Source organism: Melospiza georgiana, chromosome 17 (genome assembly GCF_028018845.1).
Source record: "Melospiza georgiana isolate bMelGeo1 chromosome 17, bMelGeo1.pri, whole genome shotgun sequence".
NCBI classification, from domain to species: domain Eukaryota; kingdom Metazoa; phylum Chordata; class Aves; order Passeriformes; family Passerellidae; genus Melospiza; species Melospiza georgiana.
Window position 1 is genome coordinate 5,974,670 of NC_080446.1, and position 24,817 is coordinate 5,999,486.

The 24,817-nt window shown below is 47.3% G+C and overlaps 1 protein-coding gene across 9 annotated transcripts in view; it reads right to left on the reverse strand.

Annotated features, from left to right (window-relative positions):
• Positions 1–24,817, reverse strand: part of KCNQ2 (potassium voltage-gated channel subfamily Q member 2) — a 67,281-nt gene that overhangs the window by 16,249 nt on the left and 26,215 nt on the right. For 4 of the 9 annotated variants that reach the window (XM_058036468.1, XM_058036466.1, XM_058036465.1 and 1 more), the window contains exons 5-12: positions 24,303–24,428; positions 22,035–22,145; positions 21,057–21,152; positions 20,278–20,372; positions 16,941–16,970; positions 13,021–13,089; positions 11,165–11,194; positions 5,643–5,696 (exon numbers count right to left, since the gene is read on the reverse strand). In XM_058036468.1, coding sequence (XP_057892451.1) covers positions 5,643–5,696; positions 11,165–11,194; positions 13,021–13,089; positions 16,941–16,970; positions 20,278–20,372; positions 21,057–21,152; positions 22,035–22,145; positions 24,303–24,428 — 611 coding nt within the window. The remainder of the gene's footprint in view (positions 1–5,642; positions 5,697–11,164; positions 11,195–13,020; positions 13,090–16,940; positions 16,971–20,277; positions 20,373–21,056; positions 21,153–22,034; positions 22,146–24,302; positions 24,429–24,817) is intronic. The other 5 variants (XM_058036471.1, XM_058036467.1, XM_058036470.1 and 2 more) reach the window with 3 other exon arrangements.

Sequence of the window (24,817 nt, forward strand, 5' to 3'; positions counted from 1 at the left end):
CCGGCTGTTCCCTGCTGACAGGAGCAGACACCAGCTCTGGACAGCCAAGGAAGAAGATGTGACTCGAGGACACTCAAGGAGCAGATTTGTCAACTAAGAAGGTGCTATTTTTACAAAAAGTCACTTTACATTGCGAGACAACAAACATTTACAGGGAGAAGAGAAAGGTGCTTAGGCAGCATTTTGCGGAGTTGTGTGGGGAGGGCATCCCCTGGGCTGCAGGGAAGGGTTGGCTGCGGCCACAAGCTCAGCAGCAATTTCACATTGAAAGATGGGTTGGAGAGAAAATAAAATTTGCTCATGACCAAATTAAAAAGGTGGAATTATTCCAATTAAAGATGAATTTTAATTGAGGTAAGTGCTGGGGATTGAATTTCCAGTGTGGTGCCCATCTGCAGGGTCTGTCTGAAGGCCATGGGATCAACAGAGCTGAAATCCAGGTCAGATGTACAAATCCACACAGGAAGCTAGGAACAAGCACGTGCCTAAACACCTTTCTGGATGTAAGCCTTCATTACTACTGCCACCAAAGCCATTGCACATAATGTGCCAAAGGTTTAAAGGAAATTCTCACTCTGAGTTTCTTGGATTAGAAACCAGATTGAAATTTCATCATTTGATTCTAAATAGGCCAACTGGATCTTCTTTCTTTATTTTTATTGATTTTAAAGAATAATACTTTTGAATCCACTGTGTTTCAGTAGTATTATTACTTTGAATTACCTTTTTAAAAAGTAAGTTTTATAAAAATGCTTTAGCAACACAGCAATATTCAGGAATCAAAGTGATCTTTTGTGCCCTATCCTCTGCTGAGTTTGTCCCATCACCAATCCCAGCATAAAACCAGTTGCCTTTCACTGAGTATGGCAGCGCCTTTTTCTTGGAGCCTCTTTTCCATTCCCACAACAAATGTGCTACAAATGTTTGCAGGAATCACAAAAAGTAAAAAATAAAGGGTTGAACTTGGTGAGGGATAAAAGCAAAGAGTTTTAATCCTGACAGCATGAGGAGCAACACATTAAAAAATCTCATAGAAATCTGATGAACAATTAAGATCTGGGTGGGTTTTGTTCCCAAGTACTCACTAAGGAAAAAAACCCAACACTTGATGTAACTTCTTTGTTTTAACATAGATGACACGAGACACCATGAACAACTTAGAGAATCTTTCCTTCTGTCATGCAATTCCTCATTGGAAATGACACCTGGAATCACATGCAAGTACAATCCCTGCAGAGGAGGATGCTGTTGGGGTCTGCAGGGGCTGGTAGGAAAAAAAATCCCAAAGAAATACAGACATACATAGGGATATATGTTGTCAGCTAATCCAAGATCATGTTCTCACTCAACCAGAAAGTCATGCAGAGGGACAGGGATGCAGAGTGCCCCAGAGAGGTGGTGTTGGGATGTCGCTCCAGGATGGTAATGAGCCTCAGCTGGGTGGGAGGTGTTGGCAACACGAAGGTGGGGACAGCAGGGACAGACGGACACTCACAGTGGCATGAGCACGGGGCAGGAGCTCTGCTCGTGCCAGGGGGAGGAAGGGAAAGGGATCTGTGGCTGTGCAACCAGAGGCACAGGTTAGGGGAAGCCACAACAGCCTATCAGGTTTAAATCACAGGTTTAAATCAGATTGTGATTTAATTCTAGGTCCACTCCAAGTGGCATCTATGAAATCAGATTTGATAGCAAAAAATTACCTTTCCAGGCTGACTGTGGGGAAGGTCTATAAATATTCAGGCTTTGACTTCAATTTAACAAAGGATAGAAAATGAGTTGATTTTTCTCCGTTGCCAGTCAAAAAATGAGAGTCCATGCTGGAGAAACTGGATGATGTTCACTGCTTTAGTGGGCTTTGCATTTTGGTTAAGTCCCAGCACTCAGCAGAGGAAGGCACAAGTACTGACCTTCAAAATGAGCTGCCATCAGCCTCCTTAGGATGCCAGGGGTTTAAGCTCCTGTTTGAAATGCTCTGGTTTGGGGTTTATTCCAGTTCCCTATAGTACTAAATCAGCACTTTAAAAAAAATGTGGACTCATTATATTAGAAGTAATTCTAGATCAATAAAAAGTATCAGTTGTAAGGTCTTGCCATTGATTTTAAACTATGCTTGAGCCATTACTTCATTTTCTTCTCAGCTAGCCAAAATGAGTCGGACTAGCACAGACCCAGATCCATCTCTGCACCCAAACTCAACCAGTATCTGTGCTCATTCTTCTGAGAAGCCGTGGCCAGGAGAAAAAGACTGTCTCCTGTTGGTAAATGAGGGGCTTTTTTAAATCAAGAGTTTGTGTTGAGCTTGTGGCATATGAGAACAACTGATTAAAACCAGGCAGGAGTGCCAGGAGTGAATGATGGCCTTTGTGACTATCACAGGGCTCCAGTCTGCTTGCTGCTGTGAGTAAGAGGCAGACAACAATTACTGGAGACATGAAGGAAAGGAAAATAAAATTGTGTATACAAAATTTACCACGACTAAAACAAAAACCAAGAGAGGGCCCGGCTCAAGCCTGGTTTGACTCCAGTGATTCCAGAAAAAAACATTGCTAAAAGGTGAATTCAGCCTAGAGAACGCAGTTTCTAAAAGCAGAGAAACCTGGGTATAAGGGAAACAAAACATCAGCCAGTGATCCTGTCATGGTGAGTAATCCCTCTCCTTTTCCTCATCCACAACCACAGTGCTAGACTTGGATGGGAGCCACTGCTGCTGTGATGGTGAGGATTGGAGTTGCAGCATCCCTGCAGCCACCACAGGAGCACAGGAAAGCACAGGGATGAGTGAAGGGACAGTGGAGCACATCTCTAACCTTGGCTGTCCTGCAGCATTCTGTTATAATCACCCATCTCTTCCTAATTCCCAGCCCTCTTCTCCCAGACTGGTGTTGAGTGCTGTCAGACACCACAGCAGCCCCATCCTGCATCTTCTCCCAGCCCTTTGCTGTTTGCCAGCTCGGCTGTGCTGCGTTTTGGGAGGAAAGCAAAGCAGCCAGGCTGCACTCTGAGCTGGCTGATCATTCCCAGAGCAGCCTTTAAGGAACCTGCTCCACCCAGAGAGCCACAGGCCAGTCAGGGCTCTGCAAACACCTTTCCCTCACTGCTCTGGGTGCTCTTCCCACTGTGAGGTGCCCTCCTCTCTGAGTGTGCTGGGAAAGTCTCTTACAAAGCAGAATATGATAGAGATGATAATAATCTGGCTTGGTGTAGTTACATTACCGTCTAAAAATGAATGTGTTATTGCATTTATTGACTAAAGATCATTGGTTTAGTACATTAAGAAACCACAGCTTCTAAGGAGTTTCCTATTAATTTACCTACATTGAGTTTTCCATGATTGCCTCATCGTGTGCTGTTATTTCGTTATGTGCATCCTAGATGAAGGCTTTTAGCACTCAGCCTGAGCTGCATCAAAGTGCTGGCATCTGCCCCAAGAGTTTATGCAGTGGGGATTGGTGGCAGACACCCAAGGGTCCACAGAAACAAGACATCTGAATTATTTTTACAACCCTTAAAAACTAACCCACAGTTCTGCTAAAGCACAGGGTGTACAACACTACATTCAGGATGGATGCAGGTAACAAAGATGCCCTTGTAGCTATTCCAAAGTCCAAGGCTCCTTTTTGACTGGAAGAACCACAGTCTGTCATCCTTCTTTACAGACTCTCCAACAGATTAAGAAGATATTGAGGTAACACTTTGTTTCATCCTCCCTTTCCCTTGCAGAACTCAAGACATGGGAGATGAAATGAGGACCACAGTGGGAAGGAATTCAGTAGAAAACAGAAAAATATCACACTGGCTCTAGCAATCAAAAATCCATGCCTAGGAAGACATGCAAGGAAGACATTGAGATCAGAGTGGCTGATTTTCCAGAAAACAGAACTAGACACGAACAGATGAGAGGACAGATTATGAATAGCACTGCTCATTTTCATCTCTGCCAAAAAACAACCTCAGTGTTAAGCAACTGAGAGGAGGCTTTCTCTGGGGAAAACTCCCTGCTCACACTACACCTCCACACATAAAACAACCTCACCTGGCAAATGGGAACACCACAGAAGTCAGGTTCATTTTTTCCAGCTAGACTGTTGACCAAATCTTTGCCATTTGTCTTGAAATGCTGCCTGTGCAACTGATGATCACCCAATATTTACCCCCACTTTTCAAGGCTAACCTTCAAGGAAGACCATAGCACCACCAAATATGTAGCAGGAGGCTGACTCAGAGGTTCAGGCTATTTATCCAGATGTAAGGGATTTCCTACCATGGAGAAACTGCTTTTTATGAACCTAGATCATGACCCATCCCTCTTTGTTACCCATTCAGAGATGGGATTTACCACTCTACTTCTGAGCACCTGGTACACGCAAACCTCAGCCATGAGTCCTACCCTCTAGACTGACAGAGAATAAAAAGAGCCAGCAGGTCAAAAAATAGCAAGAAAAGAAAAGATACAGGTTGAAACAATTAATGAAGAAAATCAGAGATACATATACTGTTAGAGCTGCAGTTTTACAACTTTCAAAGCTGTAGTTTGTTGGCTTTCTGAGGGATACAGAGACTGGTGATTTTGAGAATTAAAACGGACTCCAAAAAAAGAGCATGCAAAAATCCGAGTTCACAAACATGCGGCATCACTCAGTGCCCTGCCACTCCTGGGCTGTCCACCTGCCTGGCTGTGGGGCAAGGAGCTGGGGGTCCCCTGCCAGCATTCACAGCATGCAAACTCTGGGCACAGGGAGATCAAGAAGGTGAATGTTTGCTGCTGAGGAGCAGGGGTGGGGGCAGAAACTCTTCTAGTGCAGGTGTGGAAAGTATTTACGCACAAGTAAGAGAAGATCTATGTGTCTGTGTATATGGCCGTGGGTGCACTAAGGGATGCTGGTTGGGAAGCCCCTGAAAACACCTAGCGGTTGTCAGCTGGATGAAAAAGATGCAAACCCTGCTCGTAGAAAGCCCTGAGCTAAAGCTGTCTGTCCCCCTGGGGGTCTAGAAACAGAACCATTCACAAGGCCAATGTCAACGCTCAGGGGAGCCCTGTCCCCTACGTCTGGCGGGACAGGCTGAGATTAGTCCTTCTCTAGCTGCGTAGTAGAGGTGCTAGATAGGCAAGCTGTGGCTTCCAAAGGCCACCAGGCTAGGAAAGGTCAATTTGTCACGGTCAGAGAGCCAAAGGAATGGTGACTGAGCAGAGGCAGGAAGCTGGTATTTCTCAGGCTACTAACTGGACATTGCTGTACAGTGTAAGTCAATTTGCAAGGATGCCCTGGACCTTGAGGAGGGATGGGGTGATAGGGAGGAAGGGATCTTTAAAAAAAAAAATTAAAATTTTTCATTTTGGCTTTTTTTGAAAATTTTCCATGATTTGTTTAACTTCATTTCCTGGCCTCCTCCCTTGCTGAGCAGACACTGGCTTGGCTGGCCCAGCCCAAATTCCCCATCCTCATCCGTTCGCTTTGTGCGCTCTGCACAACAGGCAAGGCTCTAATTTCGGGGCGGGCAGCGGGGAGGCTCTTCCACCTTTTTTTTACTCATCTAGTACCTCTATTAAGCAGAGAAGTGATCAGAACGGGTGGTAGCAGGGTAGAGGGAGAATGAGCCGTGCAGCTTTTGATTAGTTTCGTGCGACGCATTTCCCGTGGTACCTAGAGTTTCCTGAGCAGCATCCGCATAGTGACTCTCTGCACGGTTTGCTTTTACTGGAAATGAGGGGAGAGTAAAAATTAGACCTGGAAGCAAATGCCAGACAGGAAACTTTTGATTATGGACTCTGGGTTTAAAAGACAGGTGTTTTGAGGGCCGGGTTCATGACAGGATTGTTCTGTTTGAGTGTTCAGTGAGGAAAAAATAAGTAAATCAAAAATCATGAGGGTTTCTGAAATTTGTTTCACTGTGGTCAGTAATTTTAATTATTAGACATGAGGCATTCTGCTCATTGAGTTGGTGGTGTTAGTTTATCTAAAATTAACTACAGAAAGATTCTTCATCTTTGTATCAGAAACAAAAAAATACTCTGTTCTTCCTCTAAAGATATTTTTTAAAAGTAAGATTTTTCAAATTGTGTAAACCATGGAAAGCCAAAACTTTAACACGTTTTGTCAAATAATATCCAAAAATCTCAAATTTCTTCTTTTTTTTTTTCCCCAACAATAAACCCACTCACAAAAAGAGCTAGTTATTCTGTGAATTATTTGATATGGAAAATACCATTACATTAAGCCTGGCATTGAAAAAAAACAAAAATAGATAAAAAACGGTGTGGTGCAGTCCCTTATGGGAAGGGAGTTGAACACCTGTGTTCACATATTTGGTTTTTGTAATGATTTTCAGACAGGGCCTACCACTTCTGGGGAGTTGCTGACTTTGAGGAGGCACCACCACAGCTTCATCCCAAATGGCTGCTCAGGCACTGCCCTGCCAGGAGATCCCCACCAGGACCAGGGTCCTCCACGCCATGGAGCAGCCCTCTACCTGTGGAAGGGGAATGACGTGGCCCCATCACCCCACCAGGCCACCAACCACCAGCAGGCAGCTCTTGCTGAATTCAGGGCCAGACTGCAAAGGCTGAAGGGCATCAAATCCCAGTCGTATTTTACACTGAGGTGGGTAATCAGAGGAGCTGACGGGCACAGCATCCCATGCAAGCTCAGCTGACGCCACCCTCGGCATCCTGGGGACTCCTCAGGTGTCCACAATGGGATCCTGCATCCCCAGGTAGCCCCAGGGGCTGGTGGTGCTACCAGGGCTGTCCTGGAGCTGGCGTGGGAGTGGGACATTGAGCATGCAGAGCCTCAGGGAGACACATGGGTTTCTGTCCTCTCAGTCTCCTCTGCAGTCCCTCCAGAAAGATGCAGTTCCTTCCGTGCAAATAATCCGCTCCCCTAAAGGCAACTGATTATTTCCAGATTACTGTCAGTCCCAGCATGAGTCTCTGACACCAGATAAATTGGTTAGAAGGCCAAACACCAGCCCAGGCTCATGTGGCCCATGGGGTTCCCATGATTGACCCTGGTTTCCATGGGCAGTAGAGGTTTGGGACACCTTGGACATCCTTGGCTGGATGAGCAGGGGCCCACTGAGTCAACCAAAGGCATCCTCCAGTGCGTACAGAAGCCATAATCACACCCCTGAAGAGAGATCTTGGGGTAGTGTGTATCTCAGACAGACATATACACACACTGAGAGAGAGATATACACACAGATAAACACACACGGTACAAGGACCCAGCCCAGCATTCACCCAGAACACAGCCAAGGTCCTGCTGAGCTCACTGGGGTCAAGGACAAGCCACAGCTGAGAACAACCTTCCAAAGAGGTTCCTCTCATCACCTACAGCACTGAACTCATGCTGGACAAAGTAATCTGAGTTTTAGCTTCCCACTTCCCTGGAATCCTTCTGTTTCTTTTTCTCTGATATGAATGTGTTATTATGATCATTTGGTTCATTAATTTTAAGCTTCTCACCCAATTGTATTTTGGAAAATGCAAGAGGAAGAAATGTGGTCGTGGATGCCTTCAGATGTTTCTCAAACCATCTGTTAAAGAGCATCTGAAGCCCACATTTCATACAGAAGCCTCCATAGCCCTGGTGAACCATGTGTCTGTCTTTTTGACATTACAATCAAAGCAAAACAAACAGAAACGAGATGCCACAGCTAATTTTCAGCCTGATTAACAGAAGAGTAATCACCCCCCATTACCACTCTGATCCGCTGGCTCTCTGCAGCAGGAGGGGTGAGAAAAGCCCTAGTACAGAGCAGGCCCCCTTCCCTGGGGATAGGAGGGACAGTGGATTTGTGTTTGGACCCTGGGCAGTGGTGAGGTTTCAGAGGTGGGATGGGCAGCACAGCCAGCCTGGGGAGGGGCAGGGGGCATTGCTTGGCTGGGGCAGGGTGGACACAACACCCAAAGTGATGGGCAACAGGAGGCTCTGAAAGTGTTTGTTTTTTTAAAGGGAGGAAAATAAAAAGGGGGAAAGGGGTACATGGCATGTAGGAAAAGGCCAGCATCTCTTCTGCTCATCACAGCCCAGGCTCCACCTCTGGGGGAGGTGAGCTCCCCAAGCGAGGCAGCACAGAGCGTTCCCAGCACTCAGATGGGGATGCAGACAAGCTCATGGTGGGAAAACAAAGCAGAAACCACAGAGAAAGGACATAACCTGTCTCTCAGACCAGCTGTCCCATTTTGTGCCAAGACTAAATCAAAATCCACCCAAGAGGAATTGCAGGTGACGCCGAGCCTCTGCCACACTGACCCCATCACCTCCTCCTGTACTCCCGGCAGCTCTGCCAGTGCTGTGTGGGCAGAAATCAGCACGGCCACAGCAGCACTGGGGGCAGAGGGCAGGACCCCAACAGCCACCCCTCTGCTCTGGCAGAATGCTTGGGATGCTCCCTGACCTTGCAAGACAATGTTTATCCTGCACAGCATAACCCCATGTGCCATGCCAGCATCCCTTCTCTAAATTGAAATATAATAAGGTGAAAAATAGTGAAAAAGCTCTTTCTGTTCCATTTGCTGCAGGGGGTTTGAGTGCATCAGTTATGGAAAGAAGGATGTAGGAAATCAGCCACTCCCGACAAATCACTCAAACAGGAGGAAGATCCAGCTCCCTCCAGGTGTAAGACTGTTTCCTTACAGCAATGGAAACGCAAAGGGGAAAATCCTTTCCCAAGCTGAAGCAGTAAAAGTGTAGAGCTGGGGTCTGCTAAGAGAGACAATTCAACCCCAGGAGCTTCCTGAGTGAAGCATCAGCAGCAAGTGGGTGATTAACTGTCAGGTGGGCAGAGAAACAGGATGAGTTCTCTTTTCTAAGGGCAGGATGACACACTGAGCATCACCGAGAGGCTGCTGGAAATTCGAGTGGGTGGAAGATTTGGGATGTGAATGTAAAAGACCCAGAAAATTTTATTGGGGGAAAATAGGCAATTTGGGCCCCCTTGAACACAAAAATCCTTCCTGAGGGCTGAAGAATTATCAGATGGAAGGAAAAGGACAGTGGGGACAGGTAGAATTGGTATTGCCCTAACAAATCAGAAGGAAGGAGCTTTGGTGCTGCCATGGCAGCAGAACTGAAGGATATGGAATAAACTTTAAAGCTCTGCACAGCAGCTGCAGACCCTCAGCTTCAGCCCTCCTTGGGCTGGGATTTTGCAACAAAACCCTTCAGTGTCACAAGAGACAGATGCACCACAGGAGCAGGAAACAGCACTTGGAAATGGCACTGATGAAGGACCTATAAATAGTAAAAACTACTCTGAAAAAGCACAGGGAAGGACTATTTTTACTTCTTTCTGTGACATAAGGTTGAGAAAGTAGAAAATTATCAGGGAAAAACCTGCAACCTCTACGAAGAAATATTGTACTCAGCTTCAGGTGTCAAGTAAATAAATATGAACCCTGAAAGACGGGACCAAAATTCAAAAACTAGAAATAAGGCTAGTGACTCAGAAATAAGATTGTTTAGTTTGATTAGATTGCAGGGATGCTGGCTCAGGAAAGGGACTGTCAGACCTCAGATTTCCTTGGCTATGGAGCAGAATAGGGATTTTGTCTCATTGCACTGTAAGAAATGTGGATTTACCCTTTGATGCATCCAAAGTTTACTACTGGCTGAGGCAGGGCAGCAGAGCAGCCAGACTGTGGAATTAAATTCTGACCCTCCTGATGCCACAGGCAGGTGGCCAAGATTTCAGCCTTGGTCTGGTCCCAGAGAGCTGTTCCCAAGTAATGCTCCCTGCTTTAATAATGCTGGATGGAGGCTGCCTTCACTCAAGCTGCACTTAACAAAAAGAAACCAAAAACAAAAAAAAAAAAAACAAAAAAAAAAAAAAAAACCGAAAAAAAAACCCGAAAAAAAAATCTGGATAGTTGAAACATGATCTTGGAGATGTGGGTTATTTGGCAGGAAAATAGATGGAGTGCTACAAAGGTTCTGCTTGCAAAGAAAAGCTCAAATGAATGACAGGGAAAAAAAAAGGGGGTGGGGAGAGGGAGAAGGAAGGAAGGAAAGATAAAATTTTCCACCCTTTAGTCAGCAGTATATCTACCCAGATATCTTTGGTTGGCTTTTATGCCAAGGAAAAATTAGCTTCTGGCCTCTTATAAGCTAAGAGGCACGGCAGAGGGGTGCATCTGCAGAATGCCAGGCTCTAGCTGTACTTCTGAAAAATGTATTCATTGTTTACAAAATTCAGGCAGTAAGCTGTGTTTTGAGGAATGAGATGGAAGATCAGAAAGCCAAGCAGATGATCTCCACTGATCATCAGTTTGTGTCTCATCAGCCGAAAAAAAAAAAAAAAAGAGATTCAGTTCCAGAACTATTCTTTAAAAGAACTGGAAAATACAGGATGAAAAAAATCCCAAAATTAAATACTTCTAAGTGGATGAAGAGTGTCCTAAAAGTATCCCAAACACCAGCCCTGCTGCTTTCCCTGGGGAGTTGTGAACAGAGAAAAGCTCTACCACAAGTGAGATTTGCAGCCGCCCTTGGAAGGTGCTCGCCACGACCCAGAGCTCGCTCTGCACCGTGGGCTGGAGGCGTGGAGGGAAGATGGAGCAGGGAATGTGCCTCCTCCCCAGCAGCGGGGAGGACCAAGGGTGTCTCTGCCATGCCACCCTGTGCCGTGCCACAGAGCCCTCCTGTGTCCCACGGAGAGCAGCAGGTCCAGGCCGTGCCCTGCAGCGAGAGGAGCTCAGCAGGAGCTGCCAAGGCGGTGACGCGGCGATGGCTTCGTGTCCCCCCCGTCACCCCTGCCCAGCACGGGTGACAGAGACACAGGCAAAGCCTCACCTGCCCTGGGCACACGTTGAGCCTGTGTTACACCGAGTTACTCAGCTATAACCCCAGCACCAAAATAAAATAAAGAAGCGTAAACCAAAGCCCTGCTGTCACCCCCGTGAGTGTCTGCCAGCTCTGCCTGTGCTGCCACCACTCTCCATTCCCCCCCAACCTTGCTACCCTGCTCCAGCCTGAGGCAGACTGGAGGGAAGATATGATTTAAGGTCCAGCATACACGTAGATAACATCGGACTGCACAGCACAGGAAAAGCACGGTAATACCTAGGAATGCTTCCCTTGATGGTGCCACGACATGGTACACACACTCACACACACAGAAATCTACAGGGAATGCATGGGGATGGCGTGTTGGCAGTGATACAGACCTTGGCGATGGTTCAGGCTGCTGCTCTTTCCTTTAAACAGAAGCAATAGTACATTAGCATGGTGTCAGGTGGCAAAAGATGTTGCTGCTTCACTGTTAAAACATAACGAAACGACAATACCAACAGTACAACTAAGTGGAAGTTGTGGACAGAAGAAAGGGAAAGGAGCACTTAATTCCTGGAGTTTCTGGCCCGGACAGAAGATCACTGGAGACTCACACAACCTCAGAGAAGACACATACAACGCACAGGGTTGAAGATTTCATCCCAACCCATCCTTGTGCCTACGCACCACTGAGACACCTGAGGGCTGTGTGATTTGTGTGAGCACAGGAGGACTTCTGTGGGCTCAGAGAGCGGCCCCCTTCCTTTGGAAATGCACTGCACTCATGTTTTGCACAGGGGGTAGGGTTTGAATGGCTCCCATGACCTCGGTGCATTCACTTTTCCTCCCTGGCCATGGGGACAGAGCTCATGTCAGACCTCTGAATGCAGGGATTCACACCAGGTGCTGGGATTGGACATGGGTGGGAAGGAGCATGGACCCCTTCCCTGGCATCCTGACACCTCAGGTGGGGTTTGTGCCTCCAGACTCTTTGGCAGCTACTTTACCAAAGCAGTTGGCAAAGGCAGCATGGAGGGAGTGGGACACCACAGTCTGTGTTTGCAGTTTCGTATTGAGATCCGAAACTGGATTGCCCTGAGAAATCATTGAGGACAAAGTGAGTTGAATGCCTACAAAAGAGCAGCCAGGACACTGCAAGCCATGCTAAGGCCACACTGAAAAACACCCCTCACCTCCACTGAGCAGGCATTATGGTGGTATTTCCCTCCAGCAATGAGGAAAAGCTGCTCTGATTCACAACCCCTACACTGGGGAATGGTGTTTGGTGGGGGCCCGACCAGTCCTGCCCCTGCAGCCCCCCAGAGAGGGAGCAGACAGTGTTTTCTCAGCAGATACAGCTCTGCCTCCCCTAACACAGGTGTCCTCTGAGTGTGATGCTGCACCAGCCCTGGCCCTGCTGCTGCTCAGCAGTGACTACTGAGACCTGCACAGAGCCCGACCCCTCTCCCTCAGCTAAAGGCAGCAGCCTGGAGACACTAACAAAAATCTCCTTCCCCCCACCTCTGCTTCTTGCTCAGAAAAGCCTGGAAGCCCAGCCTCAGTCACTAGCTCAAATACTCACATTTAAGCTGCTCAGGCTGACCCAGGGGTGGATTCTTTGTGGAGGGCAGGCTCCATCCCACACCCCCCCAGCTGGCCCCGATGCCCACTGGCACCTCTCCATCCCTCCCAGGGTCTGCACACTCCCCATTCACCAACAGGGCAGCCTGGAGTGCTCAAAAACCCCAGCAATTTCCCCTCCCAAGCAGAGGGTGAAGGTGCAGGACTCCTGCCCTTCTGGGGGGCTCATGTAAACCCTTCCACAGCCAATTTAGCAAAAATGTCTCACTGCTGCACCCTTGCCTGCTGTCACTGGCGGGAACAGAGAATGAATTAACACGTCATGGGCCTGAGGGTCCTCTGAGTGTGGTGAGGAGCAGAAAGGTCAGAGGAAGACTGGGATCACTACCTCCATCAGCCCCTTTGAGAATATGGCTTTGAGTTGTCAGTCAAGCACTGTGACATTGCTCCAGAGCCAAGTTAGGCTGAAGGAATTCATGTAGAGCACGGGAGAGGGGCAGGGAGGAGGTCACTGAGTGACCCATGTGGGACCAGCTGTCAAACCTCTTTCATCTTCAAGGATGTCCATATGCAAAAGGCAGGAAGGAAAAAAAGAAAAAAGGAAAAAAATAAAAAAGAAAAAATACTGCAAAGTGTGTGCGTTCCAAACTCTCTTAACTCTGCTGCTAACCTGAATGTCAGTCCCGACTTGCTCTTCAGGTTCCTCAGGAGCTCCAGCTGGTTCAGAGGAGGGATGAGTCTAGAGGGAGAAAACAACAGGCATTAATATCCACTCAGAGCTGATTGCAGAACCTCCTGTCTCGGCAACTTCCCCTGCTGCCCCATCCTTTCAACCAGAACCAGCTCTGTGCCACCAACTGCAGCTGGGGGACAGCTCGGGAAGGATGGAGAGGGGTTTGGTGCCACTTCCAACAGTGTCCTGAGGCAGAGCAGTGGGGTAAGAGAGAGAAAGTGACAGCGAGAGAGAGAGAGAAACTTGTCTGCACCACTGGATTTTGAACCTCCCCAAAACCAAGCAGCTGCCAGGGTTCCTGGGCAGCCCGGTGGTGTTTTGGCAGAGCTGTAGTCTGGCAGGTTGGCATTGCTAAATGGAGAGAAACTCCAGCTTTGGGGAGAAATAGGAAAACTCAACCCTGCTGCTCTTGGGAATGTGGGAAGGCATGGGGAGGAGAAGCAAAGAAAACAAGGACCTGGAGAGCATCCCAGGAGAAAGAGCAGTGGGCTGCAATGCCCTACTCTCCATGTCAGGTTTTGCCCTAAAATGAGACAAAATCTTGTGTCACTGCCTTCCAGAAACCATAGGGCTTCCTTCTCTTATCAGTTAAAAAAAAAAAAAAAAAAAAAAAAAAAAAAAAAAAGAAGAATCTGACAATGGGAATCCTGGTAAGAATTAAAAATCCAGAGAACATCCTTTGGCCTACCCTGCTGAAAAGCCATGGAATTAGTTCCACATCCATTTTGGAGTTCTTCCCTGAGAACCTGGGAATAAATGTTGCTTGGTCCATAAATATTTCATATTGATATTCCCAGCCACGTTTTCAACCAAGAGAAACATAGGATGGAGGTGTCAGGGAGGAGATTATAAGAAATGAGCTTCTAATAAAATAAAGGGAGAGATATTCATGTTCACATTTTTTCAGTCATGATGAGACCAGTAGTTTCACACTTTAACTAAAAAAAAAATCCAACTCAACTGGAAAAGCCTCTTCTCTGCAGGCACAAAACTCTTCCTCAAAACCACAGTGGTTCAGCAGAGATTTTGTGTTCACAAGATTGAGGCAATCAGAAAATTTTCCAATTCTAAGTATGGAGAAAAGAATAAAAATAGGCCTGAAAAATTTTGGCTCAGCTCCTCAGTCGCTTCCATCCACAGAAAAGCACATCCTGATCTGCTGAATTAATGATCCTCTTCATTCCAGACATCAGGAAGAAGCTGACCTTGATGCAGTGGAGCTGTGCATGAGTGCTGGGCTGTCACCTCCCTTCAGCTGGGTTTGGAGATGCATTCCAGGTTGGCAGAGGTGGTGCATAAATCCAGCACAGGGTGTACTCAGCAGCTAATGAAGGGTGCACGGCTCTTCTTTGGTGAATTAATTCCTCAGGGAGGTCCATAGCCCAGCAGAACACAGGAAAATCACCCCATTTTCTCCAGCTGGGATTGCAAATCCCAGGCTCTCACTGGTGGAAGTCTCAGCTGAGGAGCTCAATAGCTCAAAAGATTGGAGGATTCAGGATTCCAAAAGGAATGACTTCTTTTGCATCAGCCCATGGTCTGCAGTGGCACCCACCTCTTGGGCCACCACAGATGCTTCCATGAGGAAGTACAGACACACAACAAACACAGAAATTCACCATTTCTGTGGTTGGCTCATGGGCCTGGCACACATGAGGTGGAAACAATGAGTGTTTTAATGAAATAATTATTACTAAAAATGAGTGAAAACATATACTTGACCTGAAATTTAATCTCAACTAAGTGCTCAGCCTAACCTGTCACTGCAAGAGCAGCTTGAGGAACAGCTACTGCACCACACCATTTCTCCAGAACCTTAAAAAAAACACCAAAAAAAGGCAAAACTCTGCACAGCTCTTGAACTGAGCTTTGCTGTGGAATGCTGGGTGCACAGGGCACACAGGTGCCAGGTGCAGGAGGAACCTGTGGCCGGGGCTCCTCACGTTTTCTCTCTCTCCTCCCGCTCCGTGCGTCACTGGTTAGCGAGGGAAGCACGTTTGGTTAGGGGGGAGCTGGCTGAGGAATGTGCACACCACGGGACACACACAGCTCATGCCACCCACCACAGCAACACTTGTGAGCTGCTGCGGGTCCCCCCAGCTGCCTCCACCACCCCTCCCAGTACAGCACAAAGGCCACGCTAACTCCAGCTGCCGGCTCCCGCGTCCGCAGGAGGGAAAGGAGGATCCGCTGTTCCTGGGAGCACAGAGAACTGTTCAAGCATCAGGGGACAGGAGGGAGGCCATGCCTCGGGCCAGGACACCACCAGAACCCCACGACACGAGGAGGGCAGCAGCACACGACACGGTGGGAGCCACAGGGACACACCACGACACGCTCGCGGACGCCACGATGATTTTTTGGAACAGTCCCAGGATGAACAGTTAAGGAGATGGTGACAAGGAGAATGGTGCTGGAATGGGGTGGGAACCTAAATGAGCCTCCATGCAGTGCTGGAGTTTCTATGAGCAGCCAATTTTTGCCCTAACCAGGACTTTATGTCTCCAACTGAAGCTATTTTTCATGACTGAGAACATTTGTGGAGCTTATAAAATACTTCATTACGACAAATGGAACAGAAGTGGCACATTCTTATTCTTCTGCCAGTAGTAGAAAAATGTCTGATTCTCAAAACAGGCTGTTGTTCAGCACAACAGGAAAATATATTCTTAATATTATACTTGCAGTTCATTGATGCAATTTGCTATAAATTAAGCACACAGAGCAGTAAGTGTGATTTACTAAGGCTGTAAAACTTGCATCTGTGAAAAGTGGAACTGGGTTTCGAAATCAGGCACTAAATCACATCAGCTCTAGTGGCATTACAGCATCTAGGGAGGATTTAAACTGCTCTAAGAACAGAGCTTGTCCTGCAGTCTTGAAATGAAAGTCATTTATTCCCCATCTTAAAATATTAACTTGACTACACCTTCAGATACCCATCTCATATAAAATACTCCTGTGATTTGCAAATCTACTCCTTTCTGCAGAACCTGAGATAATATTATTTATCATAAATCTTACACAGCCATATCCAGGACTTTGCATTTGGATTGATCCCAAAAGGTTAAGTCCCAGATTGAATAAGTGTGGCTAATAACTGCTTAGCTCTAGGTGGGTCTTGGAACTAAAAACTGAAATGGAAAAGTCCTACTGAGATGAAGCATTCTTTCACCAAAAAATCAGATTGGATTACTCGAAGAAATGAATGATCATGTCAGTTTAGCATTCCAGATCTTTCTCTTCTCCACGTTTTACCTTTAAAAGCAGGCACAGCTGCTCTGGAGGTTTTATTCTGTGCTACCACTCATGTACCCTGTGGTGCCACCATACCAGCAAACTCAAAGCCAGCATCACCAGGTGGGCACAACTCCTGCAGCTCAGAGCTAGATAAATGACAGAATGAAGGATGGGAGAAGAGGGCTGAGAGAGGGAACACAGGGGAGTGAGGGCAGAGGGCAATGGAAGATGAATGGGGATGTTTTCTTGTTAAGCGTTGCATGGATCGGGGAAGGTTGGAAAGACCATCAAGAAATCATCCTTAACAAAGCAAGCTTATCAAGCACGCTCCCCTTCTCCTTCCTGACATCATCATTTTGGCAGTTTCCCAACACTTGTGTGTATCAATAGCTAAGATGTACATGGAGGTGCAGGGTTAGTCTGTAGCAGCAGCAGGGCGTGTCTGCTTTGGGCTTTCACTCATTCCTTGGGGAAAAAACTCATCCTCAAAGGTTTCTGTCTCTTTTTGTTTGTTTGTTTTGTTGTTTTGGCTTTTTTTTTAAAATTCACGTTACAGTCCCAAATGAAGAACAAGGAGTGACATGACACACACTTTCAGAGTCACATGCACTTCATACCTGGAGGCACCATACGTTTGCGTTTGCGTGCTTTTCAAGTGTTTTCACCAAAGAAAACCAAAGGGGTGAGAGAAAGAAAAACAGGGGGGGAAGTTGGGGTGGAGGAGAGGGGGAAAGAAACAGAATAAAGAAAATTAGCATATGAACCAAGTGTGTCCCCAGGAGCAGATGCTGTGGCCAGGCTCACAGGTGGGCACAGGAGCAGGGGCTGAGCTGGCTCCTGCTGTGGCTGGCTCAGGAGCCATGGCACGCCCGTGTCACCCTCGGGGACAGGCAGCTGGCACCTTGCTCTGAGAGCAAACGGGCACCATGGGGCAGGGAAAGTGTGGGGGCCTCCCAGAGACCTTCCATGGGACATCCTCAGCTCCACCAGTTGGGGACACCCTGGGCTGGGCTGCTGATGGGCAGGATGTTCCCATGGGTTTGCTTTTTTTAGTGAAGGCCAATATATGATAGCAGTTCAGAGCAAGGCTCTGCTCTCATGAGTGACAATAAGAGCAGGGGGTTTTTTTCCCAATAAATCCAGTGGCTGATGCAGAACAGGTTATTTATGATGTCTGGGTGCACCAACCCGAACCACACCTGCACACACAGAAGCCTTGTGCATGTTTCAGAATTTGGTCCTGCCACATTTTGGATTTAAAGATGAAATCTGGGATTCTCTCAGAGGCCACCATATTTTCCCCCAAACAAATCAGAGTAGCTCTACTGCAGCGATTGAAGTGATGCTCTGGAGCCATATGAGCTCCTCCAAGGCACTTGTCACAATTTTCTCACATCAAGCAGCCAAGCCTTTCCAGAGATGCCTTGGGAAGAGAGATGAGCTAAAGGCACAGCCTCCTGCTATGAGGGATGAGCAGCTCAGTGCTGAGCAGAAAGGATGCCAAGGTAGTGGTGACTGCAGACCATCCCCAGGCACCTGAGAGGGGATTTTGTGTTCCTCTAGCCCACTTCCACACCACACTGTGCATTGCAGCCACATGTCAGCAGCCACAACCTTAAGGGGCTGCTGGGCTTGATGTGCTGCTGTGGCTGCAGCAGGACCAGCAGCATCATGGGGCTGCCAGTGCCTGCCCATGGCCTGGGGAAGTGGGGAGGCAGGAGAGATGGTCAGTGTGAGTGATGAAAGCTGCAGCCAGAACATACAGTTACTCCCTTTTTTAAACGAAAAAATCTACTTAATTTGACAGGATTCAAAATATAGTCAGGAGTTCACTGGTTTTTGGTAAAACAATTTCATTGAGGGCTGAATCCATTGGTGCACCCACAGCTCACTCGCCCAGGTGATGTTCACTTGATCTGAGCACAAACAGGAGCTGGGGTTTAAGGGAGAAGCTGAGAGCTCAGAGAAATCCATTTCTAAGGAAGCCCAGGGTGTGGGGCTGAGCAGCACCCACAGCAGCAGCCAGCAAAACTGCTACAACCCTGCTAAAAACCTCTCCTGGCTTTTTACTCAAGATAAGCAGGCTCTCCAAACTACATTTTTTTTCCTCTTTCTCCTCCCCAGAGTTTCTCTTTAGCCTTTTCTGGAGATCTTTAGCTCAGATTTCTTCCTGCATATTAGCTCTGTGGAAATACAGGTTTTAACAAGGGGGTTGTGTAACAGGTAATCAAAAGGGTGTCACTGCATGTCTGGCTGCATGGTAAGTTCAGTATTTCAAAGAGCAGTAAAATCTGGCAAAGTCCACTGAAAACAAGCCCTGAGCGCCTGCATTTTGCAGTGGATTTTGGGCCAAGCTCCATCCTCATCCTCTCCAGTAGCTGATCCCAGGCAGTGCTGCAAAGGTACAGCCAGGAGGTCAGGTACTGGGAGGGAGAGCTTCAATGGGTGGGTTTAATGCTATTGGAAAACAGCTTTGTTCTGTTCTGTTGGGTTGTTATTGTTGTTGTTTTGGGTTTTTTGAGATAAAACCTTCATGTTGGTTCATAAATTTCTAGGGGAAAAGCAACCAATCAGACACACACTGGGAATGAATCCAATGAGAACTTACTGACCACAACAATGGGACTTCCAACAGGTTTCTATGATGGGTTAAGAGGCTGGCTGCTGTGTATGAATTACAGGCTAAAGCTTACCCCAGGAAATACATCCAGGCTGTCTGCCTGAGGGCTAGAAGGCACCAGTAATATGGGAAATCAGGAAGGGATTATTCCTGCAGTGGCACAGCCCAGTGCTGGCCCACAGCCCTGCGTGGGAGCAGGGAGATGGGGCACAGGGAGCCCCATCACACCCAACAAAACCCCACAGAGCTACAGGAACATCCAACAAACATATCCAACCATTCTACAAACACAGAGAGTCATGGATAGGCTCCAAAAATACACCAGGAAGGGGCACATGGCCCTGCCCAGGATACAGGGAGGTGTGGGGTGAAAATGAGTAGAACATTTTGTATTTTAGCTTCTGATGAAGCCACCAGGCCCAAAGGGAACATGAAGGATGCAGTGCTTCCCCATGTCCTGGAGGGCTGGGAGGCATGGCAGGGGACTCTGTTCCCAGCTCCATGGAGCTCCAAATCCCAGGAGGCTGTGAATTGCCACAGCACTGCTCTAACCTGAATGGTTTCACCATAAAAACCTGCCTGGTTTTACTGCAGGTAGAGCAAGGCAGGTGGGAACTGCTAGAACACTCTGGTGCTCAGCAGCCTCATCCATCATGGCTCCAATGTCATTCGCTGCTTGTGTCAACTCCCTGGGACGGATAAATGAGATACAAGAAATGGGAAAACGCTCCCCGAATCCCGAGTTAGTTTTCCTCCTCTTAGAGGTAAAAAAGGAAAAGAAAGGAAAGGAGGACCCAGGGAAAATGCACCTGGGAGAGGGCCAGGCTGGTCAAGGGTGGGAGAGAAGTTTGCTGAAAGGCAGAAGGACCATTAGAGACCAGTTGGACCAGCAAGGAGAGCCTGAGAGGGCACAAGGAGCTGCAGGTAGGGTGAGGGTGGTGTTTACCTATGATCCAGGGCAGCTTGGAGGGAAGTCTTCACACCTGGGCACGGCAACTGTCACAACACAATGCAACTACCAGCAGGCGTGGAGAAATAAAGGTGAAAAGAAGAGCATGTACACACACAAAGACATGGGAAGAAAAAAAAGAAAACACAAAGCAACATGGAAATTAAAATCAAGTCAAAAAAGGAAAACAATGAAAAAATACAAAGCAAATAAAACCACCAAAAGCAAAAGCATATACCAGCCCTTAGGAGCTCAAAATCAACTTTTCAACCAAAAAAAAAATTAAATAAATAAGCAAAATTATATACTCAGATAACAAAAATAACTATGGAGACAGTGGCATCACGAGGAAGGCAGTGGAGGAGGAAGCTGGAGGAGGAGGTACCTGTACATGGGGACGGTGACGGTGCGTTCGTAGTACTGCCAGGTGGAGTGCAGGTCTGTCCGGGACAGGTTGGTGGCATAAAATCTCCAAGCCGCCTGTGCAAGAGAAAACCCAGTGGGATTGTGCACCCAGGCAGGGCCAGAACCACCCCTGGGTTTATAAACCTCAACCAACACCCAGTCCTATGGGATGGATCCAGCATTCTGCCTTCCCCTTGATTTGGTGACAAACGTGGGGTGGTGCCAGGACACTCCTGACCATGTGTGCCCAGTTAAAAATGCTGCAGGTCCCAGGCATTCACTGCCAGGCTGAGGTAAGGATGGGTGTTGTTGGCCATTAAGAAGTGAAAAATATGGAGAGAGAGGAGCAGGGGAATGTAAAATGACTAATTTCAATTCTCCAAGACATACAACAAGGCAAGCCTTCTGCACGGACATCTGTTCTTGTGAAGAAAATGCTCCCAACTGTACCTTTATATCAGGATAAATATTCTCTTTGGGGAGAAAAAAGGGTGAAAACAGACTGTCCTAATGCATTTGTCCCGCTGAGCTGGCTGCTTGCTGAATTCCATCTCTTTTCTGTCTAGATTCCCTACCACATATGCTGTTTCCCCACAGCTGATTTCCTGGCATTTATTCCCAGACAAAACCAGTCACCGCCTGCTGTCTCACACCTTACACACACGGCCCCATTTGTCTCCTTCCCAACTTCTAAAAGTCTATGAAGCCCCCTAAAACCAGGATGGTGCCACCACAAGGCTCCTTGGACGTGACCCTCACCTGGATCAGGCCCGCTGCTGGGTTTCGCCTCTTCTCAAAGTGTTTTTGTCGATGCTGCTCTTGAACCTTCAGAGCAAATCCCGAACCCAAGATGCCCTGGGGAAGAGAACAACAATTTGCCACTAGCAGGGGTTTAGTTAAGCTTCCACTTAAAAATTGTGGCCAGCTTTCCCTCTAAAGGTTTTTTCCTGGCTCATTTTTTGATTCAAACTAGAGGAAGGAAAGAGCCTCCATCCTGGTAATCAATGGCATGCACTCTCCAAGGGGCAGCTGACTTTGCTGGCACTCACTGGAATTGCAAGTTTTCCCAAACTATCTCCAGTCAACTGATAAAATACAAAAGAATCCCAGTGTGCTGGCATTCAACAGATCATCCTCACAGGAATCCTGATCCCACAACACATTGAAATGCACTGCCAAAGGGACAGGGGGAATTTGCTGAAATGGTGTAATCACAGAATAGCAGACTGGTTTGGGTTGGAAGGGACCTTAAAGCTCAATTCATTCCAACCCCCTGCCATGGGCAGGGACACCTTCCACTAGGTCAGGTTGCTCCAAGCCCAGTCCAGCCTGGCCTCGATGGGCAGCCATATCTGCTCTAGGCAACCTGTGCCAGTGTCTCTCCACTCTCATAGGAAAGTATTTCTTCATAACATCCAATCTAAACCTACCCTCTCTCATCTTAAAGCCATTAATTACCCCAAGGAACAGCCTTCTGGGGAAAAAAATTACTTTTTATTGCTTCCATAAATATTTGTGCAAAGCCAAATCTAGAGTTCCCATCCCATTTGCTCATGCACACAATTCCAAGTTGGGGACATTCAAATAGGCTTCCTATTTTTCTCCCCCGTTTTCTGACTCAAAAGCCATAGAGCATTACAGTCAGAAGGTCTCTGAGTGCGTGACACTGTAGCTGTTAGAGTGTCCCCAGCACCAGGGGCTGGGGACAAGGCCCAGGTGAGCTCAGCACCCACTTACAGCAGGAAGGGCGAAGAAGGAGACGCCGATGAGTGTGAAGGTCGCCGCCAGCAGCCGCCCGTTCCAGGTCTGTGGATACTTGTCCCCGTAGCCAATGGTGGTGAGAGTGATCTGCAGGGAGGAGATCAGTGCCCAGCCCTTGGTCAGACAGCCTTAAAACTGAAACAACTCAGCCAAAACTCCCACAACAGCTGAGTGGCACACGGAGGAGCCGGGTCACAGTGCAGCTTGGGGAGCTGGGGCACCAGCAGGGATGGGCAGCTCCACGGGGTGCAGAGACACCCCAACACTCGCCCTGCTCACGTGCTGGTTTCACACCAGTTGGGAGCGTTTTGGTGCCTTTCGCTGTCACAGAGAGAGCTGCCATCTGGTGCAGAGGCTGGCGGCAGCTCGGAACCTCCCCCAGGAGGGGTTGTGCCTTCGGCAGGGGAAGCAAACCAGCTCCGTTCCCCCAAACTCCCTCTCAGCAGCTCAGGAAAGCTATTGGCATGCACAAAAATCTGCTGCTGTTTATTCCCAACCTTCCCAGCAGTGCCCATCAGCTGGTCTCCACTCCCCTATTTAACAACAGCCTGTTAGGCTGAGAGGATGAATTACAGCTCCTTCACACCACCTCATTTAGAGATGGGTTTTGTGTTATTGCAGTGCACCAGGAGAGAGCTGGCAAGATGCTGTCTGCATTTTAGGGAAGGACTTGAGAGATTTGTTGGAGACAGAGGCCCCTGAATTCCGGAATTCCAAATTCCAGAATTCCAAACTGCAAGGGAAGACACTTTTTACCACTTCAGTCCATCGACACCACAAGTAGGAGATGCTGGCTAATCCCCCAAGGCTTCCAAGGGGATTTGGAGAGCCTGGGACTGGCAGGACAAAGCAGAGAGGAATGGTCTGACCAGAAATATCTTTGAGACTTCTGATCCCAAAGGCTGTCCCTGTCACACATGGACAGCACTGGCCCCAGAGATGGGAGATGACACCATGCTGATGTGGCATTGGAAACATGCATTCCATTTAGAACAAAAAATCACTTTTACACAAATGGAAGTAGGATCCCAAAGCGCCTTTTAATTTGGCTCACTAAAAGCCTTATCAATTAGATGCTATTTTGACCAAGTGGTTAAAAAATGCATCAATGTGGTTAATCCTTACTGAAACGCAGAGTCGGAGCAAGGCTCTCTCCATAATCACCGCAAAGCTGGTTTGCAATATTTTTGTAATTTCTATAGACAACAAGAAGTGTTGGATACACTAAGATCAACGAAAGGATGAGCTTCTGAACCTGAAATTCGGTTTGTCTTATCTCTCAACATCTGCCCATATTGGATCCATGAGCTGGACTCTGACAAAAACTGTTTATATTATTGAAGCTCAATTTTTTTTCTGAACTTCTCAGTGGCAAAACAGTCTCAGAAGCAGAAGGGATAAATCTGCCCATGGTTCTCCCCAGACTGAGCTCTAATCTGGGCTGTCACTTTTCCTTCATTGTTTATTTTCTCGTTCTGTCAAATTGGGCTTTGTTTTTATTTTTCTGTCCTAACTAAGGGGCTTGAAAAGCAATTTGCTGCCTCCATTGTTGGAATGGAGGAGCTGCTTGATCAGCTGATTCCTCCCCAAGCCTGTTATTGGGATTTGATCAGATTGGGGATTTTCATTACATGCTTTGTAATCAAGGCCAAACTAGTGATGGAGCAGAAGAACAATAACGCAAGAAGATTAGAATGTCATTAATTCTCTCTTTGTTAATCGGGTAATCCAATAATTCACATGCACACACACAGGCACAGCAAACCACAAATACTGCCCTTTCAGCAGAAATGTGATGGGGAGTGCTCACCCCACTGGAGCCTTTCAGCTACTTAGGCCCTATTAATTTTATGAAATTTATTCCAGCATATTCAACAGCGCCTTGCTCAAGTGCAATTTAAATAATTAAAGGGCAGCAATAGTTGTCAAAACAATGATCAAAGCACCCTGTGGTGTGGGATCTCTCTCTGACCTGCCTCTGTCACGACAGAGCTCAATCCCACGACTGAGAGCACACCAGTTCTCAGCTCCCCTGCAGCTCTAGCCAGTTCAGAAATGTGATCCCGCAACAATTTCTATGAGGTTTGTGTAAGAAAAAGAGCTAAATGGAACAGCCTGAGGCCATTTAATAAAAATGTTAACTAAGCACTGCCTAAGTCGATACCTCATGTAAGTGATAGAAGATGGAGGGTTAATGGACATTTTATTTTAATAACCAGCAGCTGCTCTATGGAAATTACTTACCAGACCCCACCAGAGTGCATCTGCGTATGTATCAAAGTGCTCATTTTCTCCCTTCTCGGCCAAGTACACCAGGAAAGAGGCCAGGATGAGGCACAGGAAGCCAATATACCAGGCAGTAATCAGCTCCTGTGAGATCATTAAAAGAAAGAAGAGAATAATTGCAGTCCTGGTGCGCATCTCCAAATGCTGAGTTTCTTCCATGCTGCTGGGTCTGAACTTTCCCTGCAGTTGTTTAGGGTTTGGGGCTTTAGCTGGAGATCAGTGATGGCACTTTCTGTGATGGGACCATGGCTCTGCCAGTTCTGAAGATCAAATCATCCAAACATACACAGCAAATGGAGAATTGAGTGTTAAGAGCTTCATTATTGCAAGAACTAGAACTGAGACTTTAAAAACTCTGATAATTCCCCAGTTCACACAGGGAAGTGGAGCTGAAACTTAAATAGGAACCTCAAGATCTCTGGAGATTCTACTTAGGGCAGGTCCAATCCACTAAGGGAGGAACTGTGAAGTTG